Source organism: Pteronotus mesoamericanus, unplaced genomic scaffold (assembly GCF_021234165.1).
Source record: "Pteronotus mesoamericanus isolate MK-2021 breed Mesoamerican mustached bat unplaced genomic scaffold, CSHL_Meso_final contig_1189, whole genome shotgun sequence".
In the NCBI taxonomy this organism is placed as follows: domain Eukaryota; kingdom Metazoa; phylum Chordata; class Mammalia; order Chiroptera; family Mormoopidae; genus Pteronotus; species Pteronotus mesoamericanus.
In genome coordinates this window covers 294,386-315,315 of record NW_026555038.1, presented here as the reverse complement: position 1 = coordinate 315,315, position 20,930 = coordinate 294,386, and the positions used below count along the sequence as shown (strand labels likewise).

The following is a 20,930-nucleotide window of genomic DNA, read 5'->3' as shown; positions in this document are numbered from 1 at the left end:
CTTGGAAGTTTTCCAGGCAGACAGGCAGTCTCGTGTGGAGTATTTAAAACAACACGATCAGTCATTAAATGCCGCATTGGGGGTGGGGGTGAGTACAGGGCACATGTTCTGGGGCAGAAGTAGGTTCTGGAGTCAAACCTATATATATTCTGACCTAAGCTCTGCCACTTTCGTGGGCAAGGTATTGCTCCAAATCTCAGCTTCTCAATCTGTAAAATGGGAATACTAACAATACCTATCCTCTCGGCCTGTTAAGAGGGTACGTGAAGGAACGCATGTGAAGTGGTTAGTGCAGTTCTGGCATCTGGTGAGTGTTCGATAAATGGTAGCCATGTGTTTGCTGTGGGGTTCGGGGCGGGGAGCTTAGCGAGAGCCAGGCTGTTTCCGGTGGGATCTGTTTGGCCTGTGAAGGGCCTAGGGGCGGGAGAGACTGTAAACAGGAAACCTTGATATTGAGAGTTGGTGGGGGGTTCCAATGGGGCCTGGTGGTCTGTGCTCGTGCCTGCGACCCAGGCTGCCCCCTGTGTAGTTGGTGCCATCTCTGGCTTCCTTGAAGCTCTGAGACCTTGTGTTGGAGCATCTGTTACCCCTCGGGGCCCTATGTACATCCCAGCCCTTCTGTGCCCACTTATCTGTCTGTCTGAGGGAAGTTGATACCACCTGCCACATGTTGGGCAAAGGCAGACAGCAATGGCCGTCAGGTGTGTACTTTATACAGAAAAGAGTACTCGGGGTCCTGGACGTGAGTGTGGTGGGGTGGAGGCTGTGGCTTCAGCCAGACTGTTGTACTGCCTGCGTCTCACAGGCCACTGGCACATTTTAGGGACTCCTGAGCTGACCTGTGGCCGTGCCTGATGGGGACACATCAGTTCCCAGCTCCGTGTGACTTCAACCCGTGATGCCTCACATCTGCGCCAGGGGCATTCTGTTCTGAGCACTGATGGGGGACTCCGGGGAGGGTCACCCACATTGGTTGCTTCCTTTGATGAAGATTCCAGGGTTTCCTCCTGCCTGGGCTGGCATCCGGACAGATGGACTGTGTGTGGGGTTGGCTGATGTGCAGAGGGAAAGCCTCCAGTTCCACTGCTGTTCAGCATAACCTGTTCCTTGGCCAGAGGGAGAGACTATCAGGAGTCAGTAAAAAGTCATTGTGAGAATAATGCCCTGTAATTTATGTGTCTGGCATTGCTATTCACAAAGTATTTTCCTATACCCTCTATCGCAGCCCTCACAGCAGGCTGTTAAGGCAGGGGGTTGTAATCCTCAGATGAGTAGATAGGATCCGAGGTAAAGTGGTTTGCTCAGTGTCTCATAGCTGGGAAATAGCCAAGAATAGTTTTCTGCCTCCCGTGGGCTAATTCAACCCATAGGGGACAGACAGCTCTGCCGCTGGCATTCCCTGATCTGTGGGACACAAGCCTTAGGTGGTGCTTTTCTGGAGAAGGTGGTGGGTGGGTGGGGGGCGCTTCTTCATCTAGCCCCTTGGGAGGACTTGGAGCAGTGACGCCCTGGGCAGTCCCAGTTGCTGTTCTCGTGTTAGGAGACGCAGCTGCCCTTTTTAGAATGCCTGGTGTCCCTGAAGTGCCCGGGAGGCTTCTGCTCATTTCAGTTAAATTGTAAAAATCTGCCAGCCATGTTGCAGGGGATGTTCTAGGAAATGGGGATACACCAGAGACCAAAACAAACACATACTACCCAAGATAACTAAGTGAAGTTATTTTACATAGAAGTAGGTGCTAAGGAAACAAAATAGAGCAGGGAAGGGGGTATGAGATGCTGCGGGGTGGGTGGGTGGGAGGTAGTTGGGTTTATTTAGGATGACCAGCACAAGCCTCACCGAGAATGTGACTGTCGAGCCCACTTGAGCTCAGGAGATCGGGGGCACCTAACCATCACTCAGTCCTGTTTTGCAGACTTCCACCCTCTTCCACTGCCCCAGGAAGACCCTTACTGTCTAGATGATGCTCCCCCGAACCTGGGCTACCTGGTCCGCATGCAGGGAGGCATCCTCTTCGTGTACGATAACGAGAAGATGCTGGAGCGCCAGGAGCCCCACAGACTGCCCTACCCCGACCTGGAGACCTACACGGTGGACATGAGCCACATCCTGGCCCTCATCACTGATGGCCCCACGTAAGCCAGCTTCCCCCAAGTCCTGCCTCTCCTTGTGTGGGTGCTGTTCTGTGGGCAAGGGGCTGGGAGAAGCCGTCTAGGTCCCTACCTTGCTCTGGGTTTTCCTGCACTGAAATCGTCCCAGAAAGAGTGGTTTCCCCTTTACCCAGTGCTCTGCAGGTTTCTGCAACAATTCTCCATCACAGGAGGGCATATTCTTAGAGCTGGTATTAACCTGTCCTGCATGCATGGGTGTGGGGCTTCCTTTGGCTGGTGGCCACCAGTGCACCTTAGAATGGCTGTCACCCTTCTTCCCAGGCATGCTGACAGCCTTGCACAGTTACCAGTCCAGGGCACCCCTGTAGATGGCGGAGGAGCGATGAAGATTGTTGCTCCAGGTGTTGGGTTTTCTGTGTTCCTGGAGGGGAGAGTGCAGGGAGCCTGGGAGCTTTGGGCCACGACCCCTGTGATCCTTGCGGGTTTGGCTTGTACTAACCTGGCAGGTGGCTGTCTTCTTGAATTTGGCCCCTCCCTTCATGGTGAGCACTTGAGCTAATCAGCAATGGAAGTTCATCTTGACTGGACGCTGAGTGGCTGTGCTGTGTGTGCTCAGACAGGACAAGGGGTCTTGGGGAGGGAGAGGGTGCTGGTTACCCCTGAGGAACTTCACTCTTGCCCTGCCTTCTGGGTGTTGCTGGGAATGCGCCTGAGGCCAGCCTCCAAGGGAGGAGAGTGGGCCGGAGGGGGGTGGGCAGGTGAGGAGCCTGCTCCTCACTGATCTGAGGGCAGCTAAAACCTGGGAGTGGAAGAGGAGTTCCTGAGAGGCTCTCTTCAGCCAGTGTGAGGACTTCTGAGGGGAAGCCTTGGGAGAGAGGGGAAGAGGGGGAAGGTGCGTGCTCAGCAGCTGTTCTGTCTGGGAGGCTGTTAAGGTGAATCCTGTTGGGGAGAGGGCCTGGGTGAGCTGAACTTTGAAATCCCTTGTGACTCTGAGACACTCCTGTGCTCCTCTCTGGGGTTCTTTATGAAAGTCTGGGTGGGTACTAAGGGAGCTGCTGTTGGTGGGGGGCCCAAGGAAGCAGGCGGCATGGACTGTGGTTGACGGTTCCATTTGGCTGTGGACACAGGCATGTTGCCAGGCATCCAGGCTGGGTGTGGGATGGCGGTTGGCCTCAAGCAGTGAGCACCCTCACCCCTACCAATGGGCTTTTTGCCAGCTTGTGAGGACATCGGTTTTAGCAGGGATTTGTGTCTTAGTAACAAATGTCTCTGCATTCCACATCTGCCCACAATGCAAACCTCGGAGCTGAGAGGTCCTTGGGTGTCGGGGTCTGGGGGAGGCCATTTGGTTGGAGGGTGGTTTCTCCGCATGCCAAGGTGCGCAGGTCATGCCTGGTAGTTTGACTGTGTTATTGGTCTCCTGGGCAGAAGTTAAACCCCTTTCAAAGAATTAAACGTGGCTGAGGATAGAGGGGAGGAAAAGAAAAGGAAAGGGTGAAGTGGGGAGATTGTATTGAGCATTGTTGACTCTGCTCGAGGCAGGCCCTTCACCTGCATAAACCAATTTAACCCTCCTGCTGCCAGCTCCGTGTTTGGTCATGGGAAATAGAGACTGAAGATCACTTGCGTGAGCACATAGAACTAGAAGTCGAAGAAACTGTAGGAGGTTACAAAGTGAGCTTGCCTGCCCTGTGCTAGCTGCCCCCTCATTTCATAGAGCACATGGATGCGGTCACATAGCTCAGCTGGGTCGGTAAAGAGCTGAAACCTCCTCACCCCTCCTTGCTGCACCCTGACCTTCCACCGAGGGTCGGCCCCTGCACACGCTGGAGGTCTCCCAACTGGAGAGCTTCATGAGACTTCTCCTCAACTCTGGTTTCTCCCCCCTCCCAATCTGCAGGAAAACATACTGTCACCGACGACTGAACTTTCTGGAATCCAAGTTCGGCCTTCACGAGATGTTAAATGAAATGTCCGAGTTCAAAGAGTTGAAGAGTAACCCCCACCGAGACTTCTATAATGTGAGAAAGGTGCGTTCGTGGGCCAGTGCTCAGACCCCTTGTGTGCTCTGAGCCAGTCTGGGGCTAGTCCCCTTGCGTCGCCTTCCGTGGCCAGAGCAGCGGGATGTGATGTGCAGAAGGAAGACCCGCGTGCTGCCTGCTGTGCGTCGGGCCACGCCACCGCCAACGGCGCTTGGTACCCACATTGCGTGCCTGCTGGAGTGGGCCCTCTTCCTTGGAATATACACATCACCTATTAATTGGTCCTGAGTTGAGGCTAGGTTACAGTTAAGACAGAGGATGCATTAAGTTCATCATGGAGAAGAAAGGCTGACCTCTTTGGACTTGGGAGTTTGTGATTTTGCTCCTTTTGGGGGTGGGTGTATTTAAGAAGCATGTGCTCCCTCTCTGCCCCTCTGAGGGAGCTTGGCCTGGGCTCAGGTGGTAAATGCATGATTTTGGTCTCTGGTTTTCCCATTTTTTTCCATTTAACTGATACACAGTGAGGCAAGGGATTAGTGCTAAGCATGGGGCTTTGGATGCCGAACAAGAGTCACTTCCTGTCCACAAGGAGTTCCAAGTCAATTTGGACAGGGAATGGCTTTCAAAAGAGGTGGAACTGAGAAGACTTAAAGAGTAGGATTTAGCCAGGAAGAGAGTGGGGTCGGGGAAAGGAAGTGGTGGCATTCCAGGTGGAGGTGACAGCACTGCGAATGCCAGGAGGGAGAGAGTGGCGTTAGAGAGGAGAGGGACTGAGCCGCGTGTCAGCATGGCTACAAACAGTGCAGTGTGGCTGGAGCTCAGCTGTAGTGGGAGAGACGGGGCGAAGGGAGGCTGCAGAGGTGTGTGGCGTTCGGGATCCCATGGGGCCGTGGGCTTCCCAGAGGAAGCAGGGAGGTGGCGGGGGTATGGTAATTAGCTGGGAGAGAAGCTCATGGGGGGCAGGGTGCGGATCAGGCTGCCTGCCTGGAGGAGGACCAGCCACATCTGAGTCACAGTAGAGTCATCACCTCCACAGGGCCCTCTGTCCCAGATGGGACCTCTGGAGGACTGGCTCTCCCTGGGTCGGCTTTGATAAGGGAGCGCAGGGCCGGGGAAGACGTGGCTCCCTTGGGGAGCCCAGCTCGGGCTGGCAGCACTCAGTGATGGTAGGCAGAATGCCCCCTCGGGGGAGGCCCCAGGGTCAAGTCTGTTAAGCCTCATGGCGTCTGGCAGGGCCTCCCACTTGGATGGGATCCTTAAGAAATGAGAGTTTGGCTTCTGCTCATGGTCTGTGAGGCTTATGGAAGCATTTGGGGGTTTCCAGACTGAGGTGAAAGGATGTATGTAGACACCACCCACCGGGCATTTTCACCTTCAAGCATTACTTGTTGCTTCTCTGTAAGCCTTAGGTGTTCAGACAGGTGGGTGTCCCAGTGTCTACGCCAGCTCCTCCCGGCCCTGCCCCAATGCACCCTGCATGCCCAGTGTGTGTCCAGATGGGTGTCCCAGCCCCAGACAGTCCTGCCTTCAGTGTGTGAGTGCTCAGGGCCTGACAGCCCCCTGCTGCCTGGGGACCAGGCGTCCTTGCTGGCAGCCCTGGTTCTGACCCTGTTTGCTTCTGAGATGGGTGCCCCAGTGGGTGTTCTGGGCCAACCAGCTGCTTTCTGGCTACAATGTGGGAGGGTCCTTGCGGGGCTCTGTTCCATACCAGAGCCCATGCTCAGGGTTCCTTGTCGCTCTGCGGTTAATGTGCTCTCTGGGCAGCGATGGCTTTGACCCCTGTGCTGTGACACTGTAACCCAATGCAGGCCCAGCTGCCCGGCGCTACGAAAGCCAGTACTCAAGAGGCAGGTGCTAACGTCGAGGAGAGTGGTTTATTTGCAGATGCCAGCCACCTGGAAGATGGGGGACTCACTCACGTCTCAAAGCCCATCTTCTGGGAAGATGGGGTGCGCATCGCAAAGCCCATCTCCACCTCTCAGGGGAGGCAGAGGCTTTTATAAAGAGGGAGAGGGGAAGAGAACAAAGAGATCAAGGGAGGGGGGTGAAAAGTGCTCTTGTGCAGATGAGCCCAGTCCACGCCGATGTGGACCGTGATGGTCCGATGTGCACCATCCTGGTTTAGTCATCCTGGAATCACATCATCCTGGCTCCATGGTTGAAGGTCAGCAGATCTGGAGCTGAGATGCCTGAAGATCGGGGTCTGTGTCTTTTGAAGTTGGTTCCTAGGATTCTCATACAAACATGCTGTTCTTCTACAAGCTACACATTAGTCAAGAGTCCACGCTTACAGAAACGATGTCTAAAGAGTAGTGGGGTGGGTTACAATTTGCCACCGTTACAATTTCCCACTGTTACAACATGGTCACCTGTTCTCTGGCATCACAGTTCATAGATACAGTCCCAGGTCTGCTCTGAGTCTGGCCCGACCTGCCCTTTCCTGCCTCCTTGGGGCTGGCTATTTTATTTTACTCTGGAAGCTTCTCTTATGGGAGGAGAGCTGGCTTTCTGAAATCCAGGGTGGCCTCCATGTCCCCAAGGCGGCTGGCAGTGTCGTGGGGGCATGCCAGGGCCGTGCTCCGCGGAGCTGGGCGTGGCCACGCTGTGGGTGGTATTTGTGAAAGCACCTGCAACATTGCAGCGGCTCATGTGGGTCATGTGTTAGGACATCGTGAGGCCCAACCAGCAGGGCTGTATAACTGAGACATTGGTTTCTGCTCAGAGCTAAGAGGGAGAGGCTGAGCGTATTTGCTCCTTGGGAGTTGGGTAAAATTAGGCCTTATCTGCTCTGGTTTGTCCTATCAGGAAGAGCAAATAGGTTTCATCTTCTGTGCCAAACAACTGGTTAAGAGTGGCTACTTCCGGCTGCTCCCAAAGCTTAGTGAAAAGAGTGCTGTAATTGATTATTGATGGCTGCCATGGGTATGGGAACAGTCACTGTTGGCCTCAGGGCCAAGTAGTGGCCTGTCCTATTGGAAACTCTACCGTTTGTTTAGATCTGAATGTTAGATGAAAGAAGGAATGCACTGGGATCTTTCAGCGAATTGAAAACACTGACATCCAATAATATCTTTTACTTGTTCTCAAAATAAACATCTTGGAGATTTTGAAGTTTGAATGCTTCCTAGATTGTCAGGTTGTTTTCATCCCTCATCTTGTGACTCAGGGGAGTAAAGACATACTGTACCCCTGCAGTGTGTCACCGGTAAGCTGGAGGTCATGGCCAGAAAACCCAGGATGTGCTGAGTCATCCTGAGGTGGTTGAGCCCAGCTGCATCTGGCTGCACTAAGCCAGGCTGACCTTCCCCTGTGTGTCCACGTGAGCCCAACCCATCCCCAAGGGGTCTGAGCCTTTGCACTGTGTTTTTCGTACTTTGAATTGTCGCTTTTCTCTGATGTCTAGTGGCCTGTCTTTCTGTACTAATGGCAGGAAGTGCTTCGATGAGTGACATGGGCTGGGTGGCATAATGCTCAGACGGGGTCAGTTGATCAGGTGTCTGGCCTGGCATGACTTGGAGATGCCTGGTCAGCATGGACAGCATTTCAAGGCCCGAGGCCTGCTGCCTCCTCCCCCCAGCCCTGGCGGTGCCCAGTGAGCCGCAGAAGTAAATGCAGAGTGCAGTGTGGCAGCCAGCAGCACCCTGGCCTGTAAGGCTGTTGCCACCCTCCCTGGGAACCTCCTGTAGGCCCTTTGGGCACTTGGAAAGGGAGCCCGAATGCCCACTGTGACCTTGGGTTATCCTCAGGTTAGCCAGGGCTCTGTTTCTTGGGGCCGGTAGCTAAAGGGAAGGCTCTGGGGGTTCTAAGAGACGTCAGTAGGTAGAGTGGGATTTTGTGGGCCCTCAGTGTTATATGAGGATATGGATATCATCAAAACAATTGGGACCTATTATACCTGTTCATTTGTTTATTCATCCATCCATTGATTTAACTAATACATCCTATCAGGTTCTGAGGTAGGTGCTGGAGACTTATATGCTTCAGACATGGTTCCTGTCCTTGAGGGGCTCCGAGGAACCAGGAAGATATGAGTGGGTCAAGCGGACATGCACAGTACAGGGAGAGTCTGCTAGGTTCCCAGGTTGGATAAAGGAAAGGCTCATCAGCTGTGCGTGAGGGATCAGGACTGCTTTCAGGTAGCGGATGTAGGACATTTCCAGGTGGATGAGAGTGAGGAGTGAAAAGGAAGGAATGCCAGGCTGAGGAAATGCAGGGGCAAAGTGACATGGTGTGGAATAGCCTGGCACCTCGGGCACCTGGAAATGGTATGTCATGGCGGGAGCAGAAGACAGGGCAGCGGCAGGACAGAGTTAAGGCTTGAAGTCAGCCTTGAATCCTAGGCTAAGGAGCTTGAGCTTCATCTTGAAGATGGGAGGGGCATTGATGTTTTGTTAACAGGAGAGTGACCAGATCTAATACACAGTTTAAAAGGATCTCTTGGTGCTGGAAGGAGGTGGACTGGGCAGTAAGGCTAGAGAAAAGGAGACCAGTTCGAGAGTCTAGAGAAGAAAGAGGGAGGGGGTATCCAGGCATTGGTGGGGGCCGCCTCCATGGCCCAGAAGGCGCAGGCTCTGTGCTCCTCACCACGGGTGGGGAGTCCTACCTCTTGTTGCCAGGGGAGATGCCTCCACCCACGGACCGGTGGGCTCTGTGTTGCAGGTGGACACGCACATCCACGCGGCTGCCTGCATGAACCAGAAGCACTTGCTGCGCTTCATCAAGCACACGTACCAGACGGAGCCAGATAGAATTGTGACCGAGAAGCAGGGCCAGAAGATCACCTTGCGGCAGGTGTTCGACAGCCTGCACATGGACCCTTATGACCTCACTGTGGATTCGCTGGATGTCCATGCGGTGAGTGAGCTTCTGTCCCGGTGCCTACTGCGGTCCTGGCTGGGGACTCCCTGAAAAGAAGCCATGATCGTGGTTGGAGAGAGGCTGACTGTGCGAGCAGCTCTTTCTCTTCTCTCCGTGGAGACCGTGAGAGGTCATGTGGGCCTCAGAACAGCAAGGCTGGGAGCAGGGGACAGGAGTATGCAACTTGGAGTCAGGCAGGTCCCAGTTCTAATTCCATTTCTGTCACTTAGGAGTTGTGTGCCCTTAAGCACCTCACTTAAATTTCTATTTCCTTGCCTATCAAATGGTGAATGTCACATGCCTATTGACATTACAAAGTTATTAAAATACTAAACAATGGTGCAGCTACTATAGAAAACAATATGGAGCTTCCTCAAAAGAATGTAGAACTACCATGGAGTCCAGCAGTTTCACTCCTAAGTATGTTCCCAAAAGAACTGAAAGCAGAGACTAAAACTGATACTTGCACATCAAGGCTTCCTGCGGCATCATTCACAATGCCCCAAAAGTGAAAGCACCCCACATATCCATCAATAGATGAACGGCAAAACAAAATGTGGCATATCCATACAATGGAATACTTTTCAGTCTTAAAAAGGAATAAAGTCTGATATCTGCCACAATATGGATGATCCTTGACAGCATTATGCTAAATCAAAGAAACCATGTGCAAAAGGACAAATACTATTTGATCCCACTTGTATGAGATACTCAGAACAGGCAAATTCATAGAGATGGAAAGGAGAATGCAGGTTACTAGGGGCTGGGGGAAGGTGAGAATGGGGAGTTATTGTTTAATAGGTACAGAGTTTCAGCTTTACAAGGTGAAAGGAGCTCTGGAGAGAGATGGTGATGATTGTTGCACAACAGTATGAATGTATTTGATACCACTGAACTGAACACAGAAATGGTTATGCTAGTAAGTTTGTGTTATGTGTACTTTACCACAGTTAAAAAAAAAAAAATCTGTGTTGAAGAATGAGATAAGGTGGAAAAAATGCCGTAGGAAGTCTAAGCAGTAATAGGACACACTTCATTGATTGTTCAATAGCTTAGTACTCTCTGCTCACTCAGGCAGGCACGCTTTTAGCCATAGTAGCTTAGGGAACAAGGCCCCCTGGTCCTCCTTCACACCGGGGGCCTTACAGAAGGACCTCCCAGCTGACTGAGTGAGGAGTCATGGTCCTGGCCCCAGGACATTCCGAGATTTTATGCAAAACGGGCATAGAAGACCTCTTTCAGTGTGGCCGTGTGAAGACCATCTTGTAAAGGCCCGACCGGGAGTGTGTGCGGTGGCTGCAGAACGACGTGGTGAATCTGGCTGGTGGTCTCCTCTCTCCAGGGCCGGCAGACATTCCATCGCTTTGACAAGTTCAACTCTAAGTACAACCCTGTGGGGGCCAGTGAGCTGCGGGACCTGTATTTGAAAACTGAAAACTACCTGGGAGGAGAGTACTTTGCTCGGATGGTCAAGGTGAGTGAGCCCTCAGCCTCCCCAAGCCCTCCTCAGATACCTGACAGTGTCAGAAGTTGGGGCTGTGAATGGGCTCTGTCATCCTCTCCTTCTGAATCCCTGTCCATCCACCATCCAGCTCCGGCCAGACTGAGGTGCTCAGGGCCCAGTCCTCTGGCTCTGGCCACCAGCTCCCGAGCCTGGGCAGGCAGGTGCTGTGTGTGTCCACTGTGTTGACTGCGGGCAAGAGGAGGGGGCGGGTATCCACTGCAGGAGCACTTACAGCATCCAGCCTTGCTGCCCTGTCTGTTTGCAGCCTGCACTTGGCTGGGAGCAGCTTAGCTCCATGTGGAGCCATGTCTGCTGCCTGGCCTGGTTATGCGTGTGATGGTGCACACCCAGGGCCTTTCTCTCCTGGAAGGAGCCTCTGCTGAGGCGAGTGAGTACTTACTTGGCAGCAGGGTGATGTAGGTGAGGCCTCCCCAGCCTGGGAGCAGGTGGCTGAGGGAGCTGCAGGATCCAGCAGCTGGGTGCTGTTGGCCTGACCTGAGCTCTTCTTGGTGCCAGGAGGTGGCCCGGGAGCTGGAGGAGAGCAAGTACCAGTACTCAGAGCCACGGCTCTCCATCTACGGCCGCAGTCCCGACGAGTGGCCCAACCTGGCCCGCTGGTTCATCCAGCACAAGGTCTACTCACCCAACATGCGCTGGATCATCCAGGTGCCCCGGATCTAGTAAGTGAGGTGGCCCGCTGTCTGTCTGAGCTCTCTGGGGCTCCAGCCTGTCCTGCAAGGGCTGCTGAGTCTGCGCTATTGAGAGGTGGGACCTGTTCCAGTGCCAACTGAGACCTCATCTCCTCAGGGATTTTCATATAGGAAGAGGTGGTCAGCAGAGAAGTCTTTGCGACAAACTCTGACTCTTTAAAGAACATATGTGTGCAAACACCTGGTGGGAACCACTGCCTGTCATCTCACTGCAGGATGTGGTGGCCTGTGGGTGAGCGGCCTCCATTGCCAGCCCTCGCCCTGGATCTGACTCAGACCACTGTCCTCTCCTGTTGTCTGGCTGATGTGGGGGTTCATGGCTCTGGATGGGCTGGGGCTTGTGGCTTAGGGGAACTGAGCTGAGTGGCAGAGAGTTTGGATCACTGGCAATTGGATCAGACCCTTCGTCAGCCTGAATCCCTCCCGCCTTCCCCCAAGGTGGCCTCTGGCTGGAGAGAGCTCTCTGCTGGGTTGGGTAGGCATTGGGTTTGCCAACCAATGCCTAGTATCACAGAAACTGCTGGGAGTTGGAGAGGAGGGGAAGGATCAGTGCTCAAGTAACACCTCTGACTCCACTCTGGGTGTTTAAATGGTGACCCTAGCTGCCTGAGGAAGTGGCCAAGGTCAGTCTCAGACAGGCCAAGGGGGCTATTGGGTCCACCTTGATCATCGTCTTCGCTCTCCCCAGTGACATATTTAGGTCAAAGAAGCTGCTGCCAAGCTTTGGGAAGATGCTGGAGAACATCTTCCTGCCCCTTTTCGAGGCCACAATCAACCCCCAAGATCACCGAGAGCTTCACCTCTTCCTCAAATATGTAAGCGTGGATGGTGTCCCCGGCGACAATGGGAACACTGGGGGAGAGAGGAGAAGATTCCCTGTGGGTCGGACCAGGCTTCCCGTCTCTGATCCCGTCCCTCCCGTGCCTGAGGCATAGGATTGCCAGCCCCACGAAGCTGACTTCCTAAAATACCACCTTCTCCTACCCGTCTCCTGGGGCAGCCCTGGGGGTGGGGCGGGGCGCTGGGGCAGGCAGCAGGTGGGAAGGACTGAGAAAACAGTTCCTGGCCAGGTGGGGCTGGCAAGACTGGATCCTGCCCCAGCAGCGCCAAGCAGCCGCCTCTGGCTTCTTTAGGAATGCAGACATTTCAACTCTCCTGCCTTTACCTAGAAAGGCGGTCTCACACCCTAAGCACAGAAACCCCACAAAATATAGTTATCTTCCATATCTGGTTAGTTACGGGAGAGGGAGAGAAGAGATGTAGGAGAGACTTAACCAGACAGTGAGAAGCAAGTTCAGTATCTGGTGGAGGTTATGGAGCTGATTTCTGACAAGGAGGGAGGCAAGGAAGATGCCAGAGGGGCCATGGGGTGGAACCGCCAGGAAAGGGTTTGAACAAGCTGAGGGACATCGTTGAATTTGTGTTTTAGACAGACACCATCCTGGCTGTTGCGTGGTGAATGACCTGGACCACAAGGTGGCTGGAGGTGGGGGAAGGGGTCAAGCTAAGAGTCAGGGGTCTGTTCCAGCAATGAGACAGGTGACGGGCACTTAAACTAGCCATAGCGTTCCATTTTGGCTGGCTGCCTGCTCCGGGGCCCACACCGTGGCGCGATCATGCTTCAGCCTCATGACTGCCCCACTTTACCCCATGGCTCGTGTTAATAGTAAGCAGTATTTGTGTTTGATGTGTGTTAGATCCCGTGTGAAGTGCTCTCCGGGGATTGTCTCGTTTAATCCCCACACCAGCCCCATGGAGCTCTGAGCTCCACCTTATATACATGAGGAGGTTAAAACTAACAAGTGGCAGAGCCAGTACTCATCATATTCAGGCGCCTGACCCCTGAGCAGGTGCCATTATCCCCACACCGAACTGCCGCCTAAGTAAGGAAAGTGTGGCACGTGCAGGAGGCAGGCCCGGGCTCCAGGCAGGGTGGTGGGCATGGGTGTAGGGGGATGGGCCACACTGCCTGTCCCTTTCCCCCTCAGAGGGGTTGTCCCTGCTGCTGACAGCAGTGGCTGCCCTGTGGCGCTGGCACGGCAGGGGAACTGGCAGTGAGTTCGGCTGCCTCACTGTTCACCCAGCCTGGTGTCCCCTCGCCATCGCCGCCAACACCACACAGGCTGGAACCTGCGGGTGAGCTGGAGGGAAAAGTCCAGGGGGCATCCTGGTGCCTGGTTATCTAGGGGAGTGGACAGCGCTCCTTGAAGGGGCCATTGCTCGCAGTGGGGGAAGAACAGACTTGAGGAGGAGGAGGAAGAGCTAAGGTCCAGTCCGAGTCCCTGCCTCGGTTGGTTACAGGGTCCTTTACAGGGGCTGATGTTACCCCCTGCCAGGCCCCGGGAGTTCCAGCAGGGCCTGGAGCTAGTGGGCAGGGGACAGAACTTGGCTCCCCACACCCCTTCAGACCATGCTGAGACTATAGTGGGGACACTTGTTCTTTTGACACGTACGGCTCTGTGACAGGAAAGATTGTGGAAACACCCACGTGGTTCCTTGCTCCTTTGGGAGAAGCAGCAAACCCAGCTGGTGCCCGGGCTGGGGCTGGGAGCCCCCCAGTTTGGGCCGGTTGTGGAGTGAAGTGGGCAGTCTTTGAGAAGCCCCTTCCCAGAGCACTGCTGTGCGTGCGAGCCAAAGGAGGGACACACGTTAGCAAAACTGCCTCACATGCTGGCCAAGAGGCTGGGTCCTCAAAGGCGCATTCCTGGTCAGGGCCTCACCTCTGGGATCAGGTAACTAGGAATCCTGAGACTAGGGTGGGGCCCCCAGGGCGTAGTTTGGGCCCCAGCTGAGCTTCTCTGACCTGGCTCAGGAGGCAGTTCCCAGGGAAGAGCTGGTGAGTAGAGCCACCTCCTCCCAGAACCATGGTTCCACCTTCCAAGGGGCCATATTGGATGGGGCCCACCTTGGCCTGTTTGTGAATCATCCAGGCTGTTTTTTCATGACTACACCTGGGATGTGCCGTAGGGCATTCCCACCTTCATCACTGGAGTCCTGATGCTGAGCCCATTTAGGCTTGGAGCCTGGTGGTCTCATGTGAACAGCTGCTTAATGGCTTTGGCTCTGGTTTGCTCACAGCCATGCCTTCCCTCATAGGGTCGTTCTGAGGATTAAATTGGTTGATGTGTGGTAAGCGCTTCAAGCAGGGCCTGATGTATAGTAGGGGCATGGGAAATGCCTGTCCCCTTCCCCCTCAGAGGGGTTGTCCCTGCTGCTGACAGCAGTGGCTGCCCTGTGGCGCTGGCACGGCAGGGGAACTGGCAGTGAGTGCGGCTGCCTCACTGTTCACCCGGCCCGGTGTCCCCTCGCCATCGCCGCCAACACCACACAGGGGCTCAGCACCCTCCAGTCTGGCCTTCTGAGTGCCTTTGGAAGCCCTGGAGGAATCGATGGTGGCCTTGTGCCCGCTCCCCATCCCTGGGAGTAGGTGCCTCAGGCTGACTCTGAGGTCCCCAGCTGAGGCGTGAACCTGAGAGACCTGGACTCCAAGGCCTCTGGCGGCTCATTGGCCTCAGCTTGATGCAGGACCCCTTGTCCTGCCCAGGTGACAGGGTTCGACAGCGTGGATGATGAGTCCAAGCACAGCGACCACATGTTCTCAGACAAGAGCCCCAGCCCGGACATTTGGACCAGTGAGCAGAACCCCCCCTACAGCTACTACCTGTACTACATGTATGCCAACATCATGGTGCTCAACAACCTCCGCAGGTGGGTGAGTGTGGCTCTGCACACATGCTCACGGGCCCTGATACCTCGAACCCAGGGACATGCCTCAGCCTACCACACAGCGCCACATACACACGCAGTCACGCCTACTACAACAGACACAATCGATCATACCTACCACAAAGCCAAACCCCATGCCTGTACACACACATTCACATGTACCCACTAACATCTACATGTGTACCTGCCCATCCCTGATACAATACATAGATGTGCAAACACACATGCATGTTCACTTACCACCACACCATATGGTCACACATGCAATTATCATGAAACAAATTATTGAACCTGCTATGTGATAGGCTCTGTCCTAGGCACTGAACATACATACACAGGGAAACAAGCAGACTAAACTCGTGACCTCATGGAGCTTGCATCCAAAGGTCTCGCATGCGTAGACTCCCAGCAGTGCAAACAACCAGTGCTAGTTTGTGGGGCTGGGGGTTTTGAATGGGACTCGCTGAAAGAACCTGGCCTGGTGCTGGGTGGGGGCGGTCTGGGCTGAGCTTCTGGGCGTGGGGCCTCTAGTTCTAGTTCTGCCACTGCCACTGAGCTGCTCAGTGGCTTCTAACATCTCATTCCACCCTCTGGGTTCTCTGGGTTTTCCATTTGCATAACAAAGAAGTTGAACTCAATGGTTTCCCATGGCTTTTTCTGCGCTGAAGGTCCGTGAATCTGGGCTACAGGCCTGGTGAAGACAGGAAGGGGAGGAGTGGGCAGAAGGCCGGGCAGGGCCTCTTTCTACCATGAGGGCACCTCTCTGTTCCCCAGGGATGGCGTCTCTTGGCTCTGAGGCACCTGGACTGGCCTCTGCCAGTTGGGAGGGGCAATTTCCAGGGTGTCCTGGGTCCGCTGTGCTGACTCTGCCGTGGGTGACGGCCTCCCCTGGAGTGGGCCCTGAGCTAGGACCCCGGCCTGTGGGGCCCTGGGCAGTCTGGCCCAGGAGTTCTTGCTGACCAAGAGCCTGGCCCACTCGTTCTGCAGGGAACGAGGTCTGAGCACGTTCCTCTTCCGGCCTCACTGTGGGGAAGCCGGCTCCATCACCCACCTGGTATCTGCTTTCCTGACTGCCGACAACATCTCCCATGGGCTGCTCCTCAAGAAGGTAACTGAGCCATTCGCAGACACTGCCCTTCAGCAAAGGTCCTGCCCCGGACTCGCCTGGGGAGGAGTGTGGTCTCCTGGGCGCCTGTCTGCGCCCTAGGAGCCTCTGGCCAGTGAAGCCTTTTTCTGGGCTGGGCTGTCTGTAGTCATTTTGGTTTCATATTTAATTATGAAAGTAGAATGATAGATATGACACAGTTTGGGTTTCCAAAACATGGAGAGATGGGGGAGAAAATCCCATATTGCTATTGCTTTAATAGAAACAGCCATTTGTAGCTTTTTAGTTTTTCCAATTCCATCCTTTTTTTCCCCCCAGAGCCTATTTCGAAATGCTTATTATAATAACGAACACAGATTTTCGGTTCCTTTTTTGTCCGTTAACTTTGTATAATGAGCATTTTTCTGTGCTGCACATAATATCTGTGCTCCTCATTCTGAAGGCCGTTGGAAGGATGGCCTGCCATTTGGATGGTCTGTAACTGATTCAACCAATCTCTAGTTGGACGAGTCCCAGCCTTTCGCTGATGTGGATAATGCTGCCGCGAACTCTGCACTGGGTCTTCTCCATTGCCTGGATCACTCCCACAGGGACGATGTGTGCTCAGACTGCTCCCCTGCTCTGCTCCTGGGGAGGTCTAACCAACTGTCACAGTTCCATGCGGGGCGGGTGCTACATCCAAAAGCCACTCTAGCCCAGTCAGGTGTGCCCCTTCCGACCTCCAAGGAACTGAAGTGTTTATAGTCTGAACCTGAATGTTTGCAGTCAACCCAACCACCATGTAGGGCATCTTCTGCACTGACCAGCTGGGGTCAGCGCCTAGGGGAGGGGAGCTGAGTCTGCAGGTTGGGGTCAGCTGGGCCGTGTAGCTGCCCTTCCTGCCCTGAGCTGTGCCCCCACTTTGGAGGCAACAGGGAACCCTTGCAACCCTGGACAGGAGGGCAGTCCCAGGGAGAGGTGGGCGTGTGAGGTAGGAATGAGGTGAATGTGGACGTCAGGGGACCGGGGGCTGGGTGTCCTGGCTTCCCTGTCACTGCCCAGGCCCCTGGCTTCCACCGATGATGCTTCTCCCCCTTTTCTCCTTGTCTACCCATTCCCCTTCTCTCTATCCCCTCTCTGGCCCTTGTCACCTGAGTTTGGTGGTTCTTTTGCAGAGTCCGGTGTTGCAGTATCTCTACTACCTGGCTCAGATCCCCATTGCCATGTCTCCTCTTAGCAACAATAGTCTGTTCCTCGAATATTCCAAAAACCCTCTGAGAGAATTCCTGCACAAGGGACTGCATGTCTCTCTCTCCACCGATGACCCCATGCAGTTTCACTACACGAAGGTAAGGACTTCAGGGGTTCCCGGCAGGTCCCAGGCCTGGCCTGTCCCGGGCGCCTGAGCGCATGGCTCAGTTCTGCTCTCAGGTGGGTTGGTGGCCCAGGTCAGCTCCTGGTGAGGGAAGTGCCCCTTCCAAGGAGCACCCTTTAGGGTCCTTGAGTCTTTGAAGGCACAATTTCATTTCCTTGCCTCGCTCTATTTTCCCTGTCTTTGAATTGACTAGCTCTGTGATGTTGATGAAATTACTTGATGTCTATCTTACTCCTTTTTACGTGTAAAATAGCTATAAAATTGTCTCTATACCTACCTGTACTGTATCGTGAGGCTCCATTAAGATAATGAACCAGAGAGTCTAATATAGTGTCTGCATACAGCATGTATTCAACATGTTAGCTACCATTTTTGTTAATACTGTTACTATTATCACACTTCAAATCTCTGAGGATAGGAAAGAGGAATGGGAAGGTGATGTCACGCACGGAGACCAGCCATCAGTGTGCCAAGCACATTCTGATGGCCTCAAGAAGACGGCCACTGATTAGTAAAAATAGAAGAACCAGAGTCCTCGAGGACAGGCTCTCCAAGCTTTTGGTTTCAGGACCCCTTCACACTCTCAAGAACTGAGGCCCTCAGAGGGCTGCTGTCTATGCGAGTTATATCCAGTGACATTTAACTGCGTTAGAAACGAATGAGACATTGAAAAACGTCAACTCATTTAAAAATAACATTAATAAACCTATTAAATGTTAACAAATAGCATTTTTTTGGGAAAAATAAGCATATTTCCTAAAACAAAAAAATACTGATAATTCTTTTGCACTGTTTTGCATTTTTGCACATTTCTTTAATGTCTGGTTTAATAGAAAACAGCTGGGATCTCATATCTGCATTCAATCTGCTGTGGTAAATCCTCTCAAAACATATGCAGTTGGGAAAGGGAGGACTTTTTAAAAAGCCTTGGGGATCCCCAGGGATCTTGGGCCCACATTTTAAGATCCGCTGCTCTAGGATACAGAGGCAACGGGGCGGCGAAGAGGGAATGGAAGGACTTGTGATTACCAGACTTTTCACATCCTGGCAGATAAAGTGAAAGCAGGGCCAAACGCAAACCCTCTGACGATTACACCGTCTCACTACCGACACTTGATTTTTTTCCTTCTTACTTAAGGTCCCATCACAGCTCTTAGTACTTCCCTCAGATTCACTTTTATTTTTGGACAATCTTAATAAAATGGTCTGTTAAATAAAAGACAAAGCTATAGAGCAGGCACTAAAGGATGACTGACCCGGGAGACTGTCACAGGAGAGCAGGCTGGTGTCCCCGTGACCAGCTCAGGCCTTTGAACATGTGCTGGTTAACAAGTACATATGTAGGTGTTCTTTGCTGTCTCTCTGCTTGGTAGCCTGAGGTTTCACACAAAAAAGATCTTAGGGATTTGTCATTTAAGGGGAAGGATGTTTATCCAGGTGCCGGTCATTACATAAAAATTAAGTTGGCAATGTCTCATGTTTCTAGCTTTGGAAATCTGTGAGGCATTGAAATGGATATTATATTAATACGTTTACTTTTGGGGGAATCTAGGAAGCGCTTATGGAAGAATATGCAATTGCAGCCCAAGTGTGGAAGCTGAGCACGTGCGACCTGTGTGAAATCGCCAGGAACAGCGTGCTGCAGAGCGGCCTCTCGCATCAGGTGCGGCATGGGACGGCCCTGTCTCTCTGGGCCTTTCAACAGGTGTATGATGAGTGCCTGAGTCCCTGGTACTTTGCCGGCTCTGGGACCAGTGAGGAAGAGGACAATCAGGGCCTCTGTCACACTGAAATCTATCACCTGTAGGGAAAAATCCTGAGGAGACGTCTGAATTTTCCTGGCTGCTCTGTCACTTTTTTCAGACCTCAACTCAAACGTTCCCTCCTCAGAGGCTGTTCCTGATCATTCTGCAATAGACACACTTGCCATTATTCTCCATCCCTTTAATCTACTTTTCTTCATGTTTATTACTTACATTGTAATATGTAGTTAGGTGTTTTTCTGCATTTCCTTCTAGAATGGAAGTTCCATTGGGGAGGAGACTTTGTTCAGCATTCTATCCCTAGGCCCTAGAAGAGTCCCTGGCACATCCGAGGCACTTACTATTTCTTGAATAGGTGAATAGTACTTAGGTTGAACAAAAAACTCTAGGGATGGGGCTGGACATCAGTGATTTTTTTTTACAGCTTCCTCAGTGATTCTGATGTACACGGTTGGGACCCATTGCTCTAGATGGTGTCCCAGGTACCCCCTCTGGGTTATGTCACTGGTATAGGAAGAGGGGTGTGTTGGTGCTGCTCTTACTGATGCTGGTGCAGGGGAGTTAAAAGCTGCAGATTCACTTTGTGCGCTTGGTTCCTGGGACTGTCTGCTCTTGCCAGCTCTCAGGAGACACTTCTTAGAGTCTTCACCTTGCCTTTGTCCTCCCCAGCAGTCATCTTTCCTTTCTGATCAAGGGAGGCATAGTCAGAAATGAAGGGAATGAATGTGGTTGTCAGGGTGACATCCTTGAGGACATGGCGGCCAGGAGTTTCCTAAGAGCCCTGTGGGGAAAGAGTCCGGATGGAGGACCTGCCTCAGGGGCATGTCTGATTTGGTGCGGCTATAGAAAGTGCATCTAAGGCATACTGTTTCAGTGGTATTTCTCTTGGTCCTCAGGAAAAGCAGAAGTTTCTGGGACAATATTATTATAAAGAAGGACCTGAAGGAAATGATATTCGAAAGACAAATGTTGCTCAGATCCGGATGGCGTTCCGATACGAAACCTTATGCAACGAGCTCAGCTTCCTGTCCGATGCCATGAAATCTCAGGAGATCACAGCCCTGACTAAGTAGGTCCAACACTGGACATGCATTTTAACTTTCTGGTTTAACTTCAAGTCTACTGTGATTAACAGTGGTCAAGATACCACGCTAGGAATTGTCCTCCAGGGAGAGGATGCCTCTGAAGAACTTTCAAACCTAGTGATTTTGGTTGCACTGTTCACTTTAAGATCCAACATGCTCACTTCTCTTCGTATTTTTTGAGTAATAGATGGTGACTCCTCCTTGAGGATCTGGGAAATGGGCATTGTCTGTACTCATTCCTCGTTTTCCAAATATTTCTCTTGAAACCACTTGTGCTTGCATCGTTGGGGCCAGGATAGTCCACGGTCCCAGTGCCTACTGACGTGGGATCCCCATGGTTTTCTGCCGTAGTCTGCTATAGGCCCTGCAGGCTGGCTGGCCGTTGTTCATTTCAGCCTCTGGCTGGCTAGCTGCCTTAAACCAAATCAGTTTCAAAGCTCCCTTTCATAAAGGAACTACTTTGAAAGGATTAAAATAGACAACTTCCTTCTTTGCATTTTTTATGAATTTCTTAAACTTTTTATTTAGCCTTCCACCCTCCCTTCTAGTTAAGAAGCCAAATGTGCACATTGAAACAGTCACTGCTATTCTGTGTCTTGGTTTTCTTATCTGAAAAGAGGGGGTTTGGACTAGATGGGAGGTTTTCAAGTGGTGTTCTGTGAATCCCCCTCCCAATTTCAGGGTGGCGGGGGCAAGGGGAGCAAGGGTGTGGGTGCTGCTTTTGCTTCTTCGAAG

The 20,930-nt window shown here is 52.8% G+C and overlaps 1 protein-coding gene across 1 annotated transcript in view; it reads left to right on the top strand.

Annotated features, from left to right (window-relative positions):
• Positions 1-20,370, top strand: part of AMPD3 (adenosine monophosphate deaminase 3) — a 35,083-nt gene extending 14,713 nt beyond the window's left edge. The window contains exons 4-14 of the mRNA XM_054582838.1: positions 1,914-2,133; positions 4,010-4,139; positions 8,751-8,945; positions 10,291-10,422; positions 10,969-11,132; positions 11,851-11,977; positions 14,707-14,870; positions 15,876-15,996; positions 17,148-17,321; positions 18,900-19,010; positions 20,007-20,370. Coding sequence (XP_054438813.1) covers positions 1,914-2,133; positions 4,010-4,139; positions 8,751-8,945; positions 10,291-10,422; positions 10,969-11,132; positions 11,851-11,977; positions 14,707-14,870; positions 15,876-15,996; positions 17,148-17,321; positions 18,900-19,010; positions 20,007-20,183 — 1,715 coding nt within the window. The 3' untranslated portion in view covers positions 20,184-20,370. The remainder of the gene's footprint in view (positions 1-1,913; positions 2,134-4,009; positions 4,140-8,750; positions 8,946-10,290; positions 10,423-10,968; positions 11,133-11,850; positions 11,978-14,706; positions 14,871-15,875; positions 15,997-17,147; positions 17,322-18,899; positions 19,011-20,006) is intronic.
• Positions 20,371-20,930: the final 560 nt, after the last annotated feature.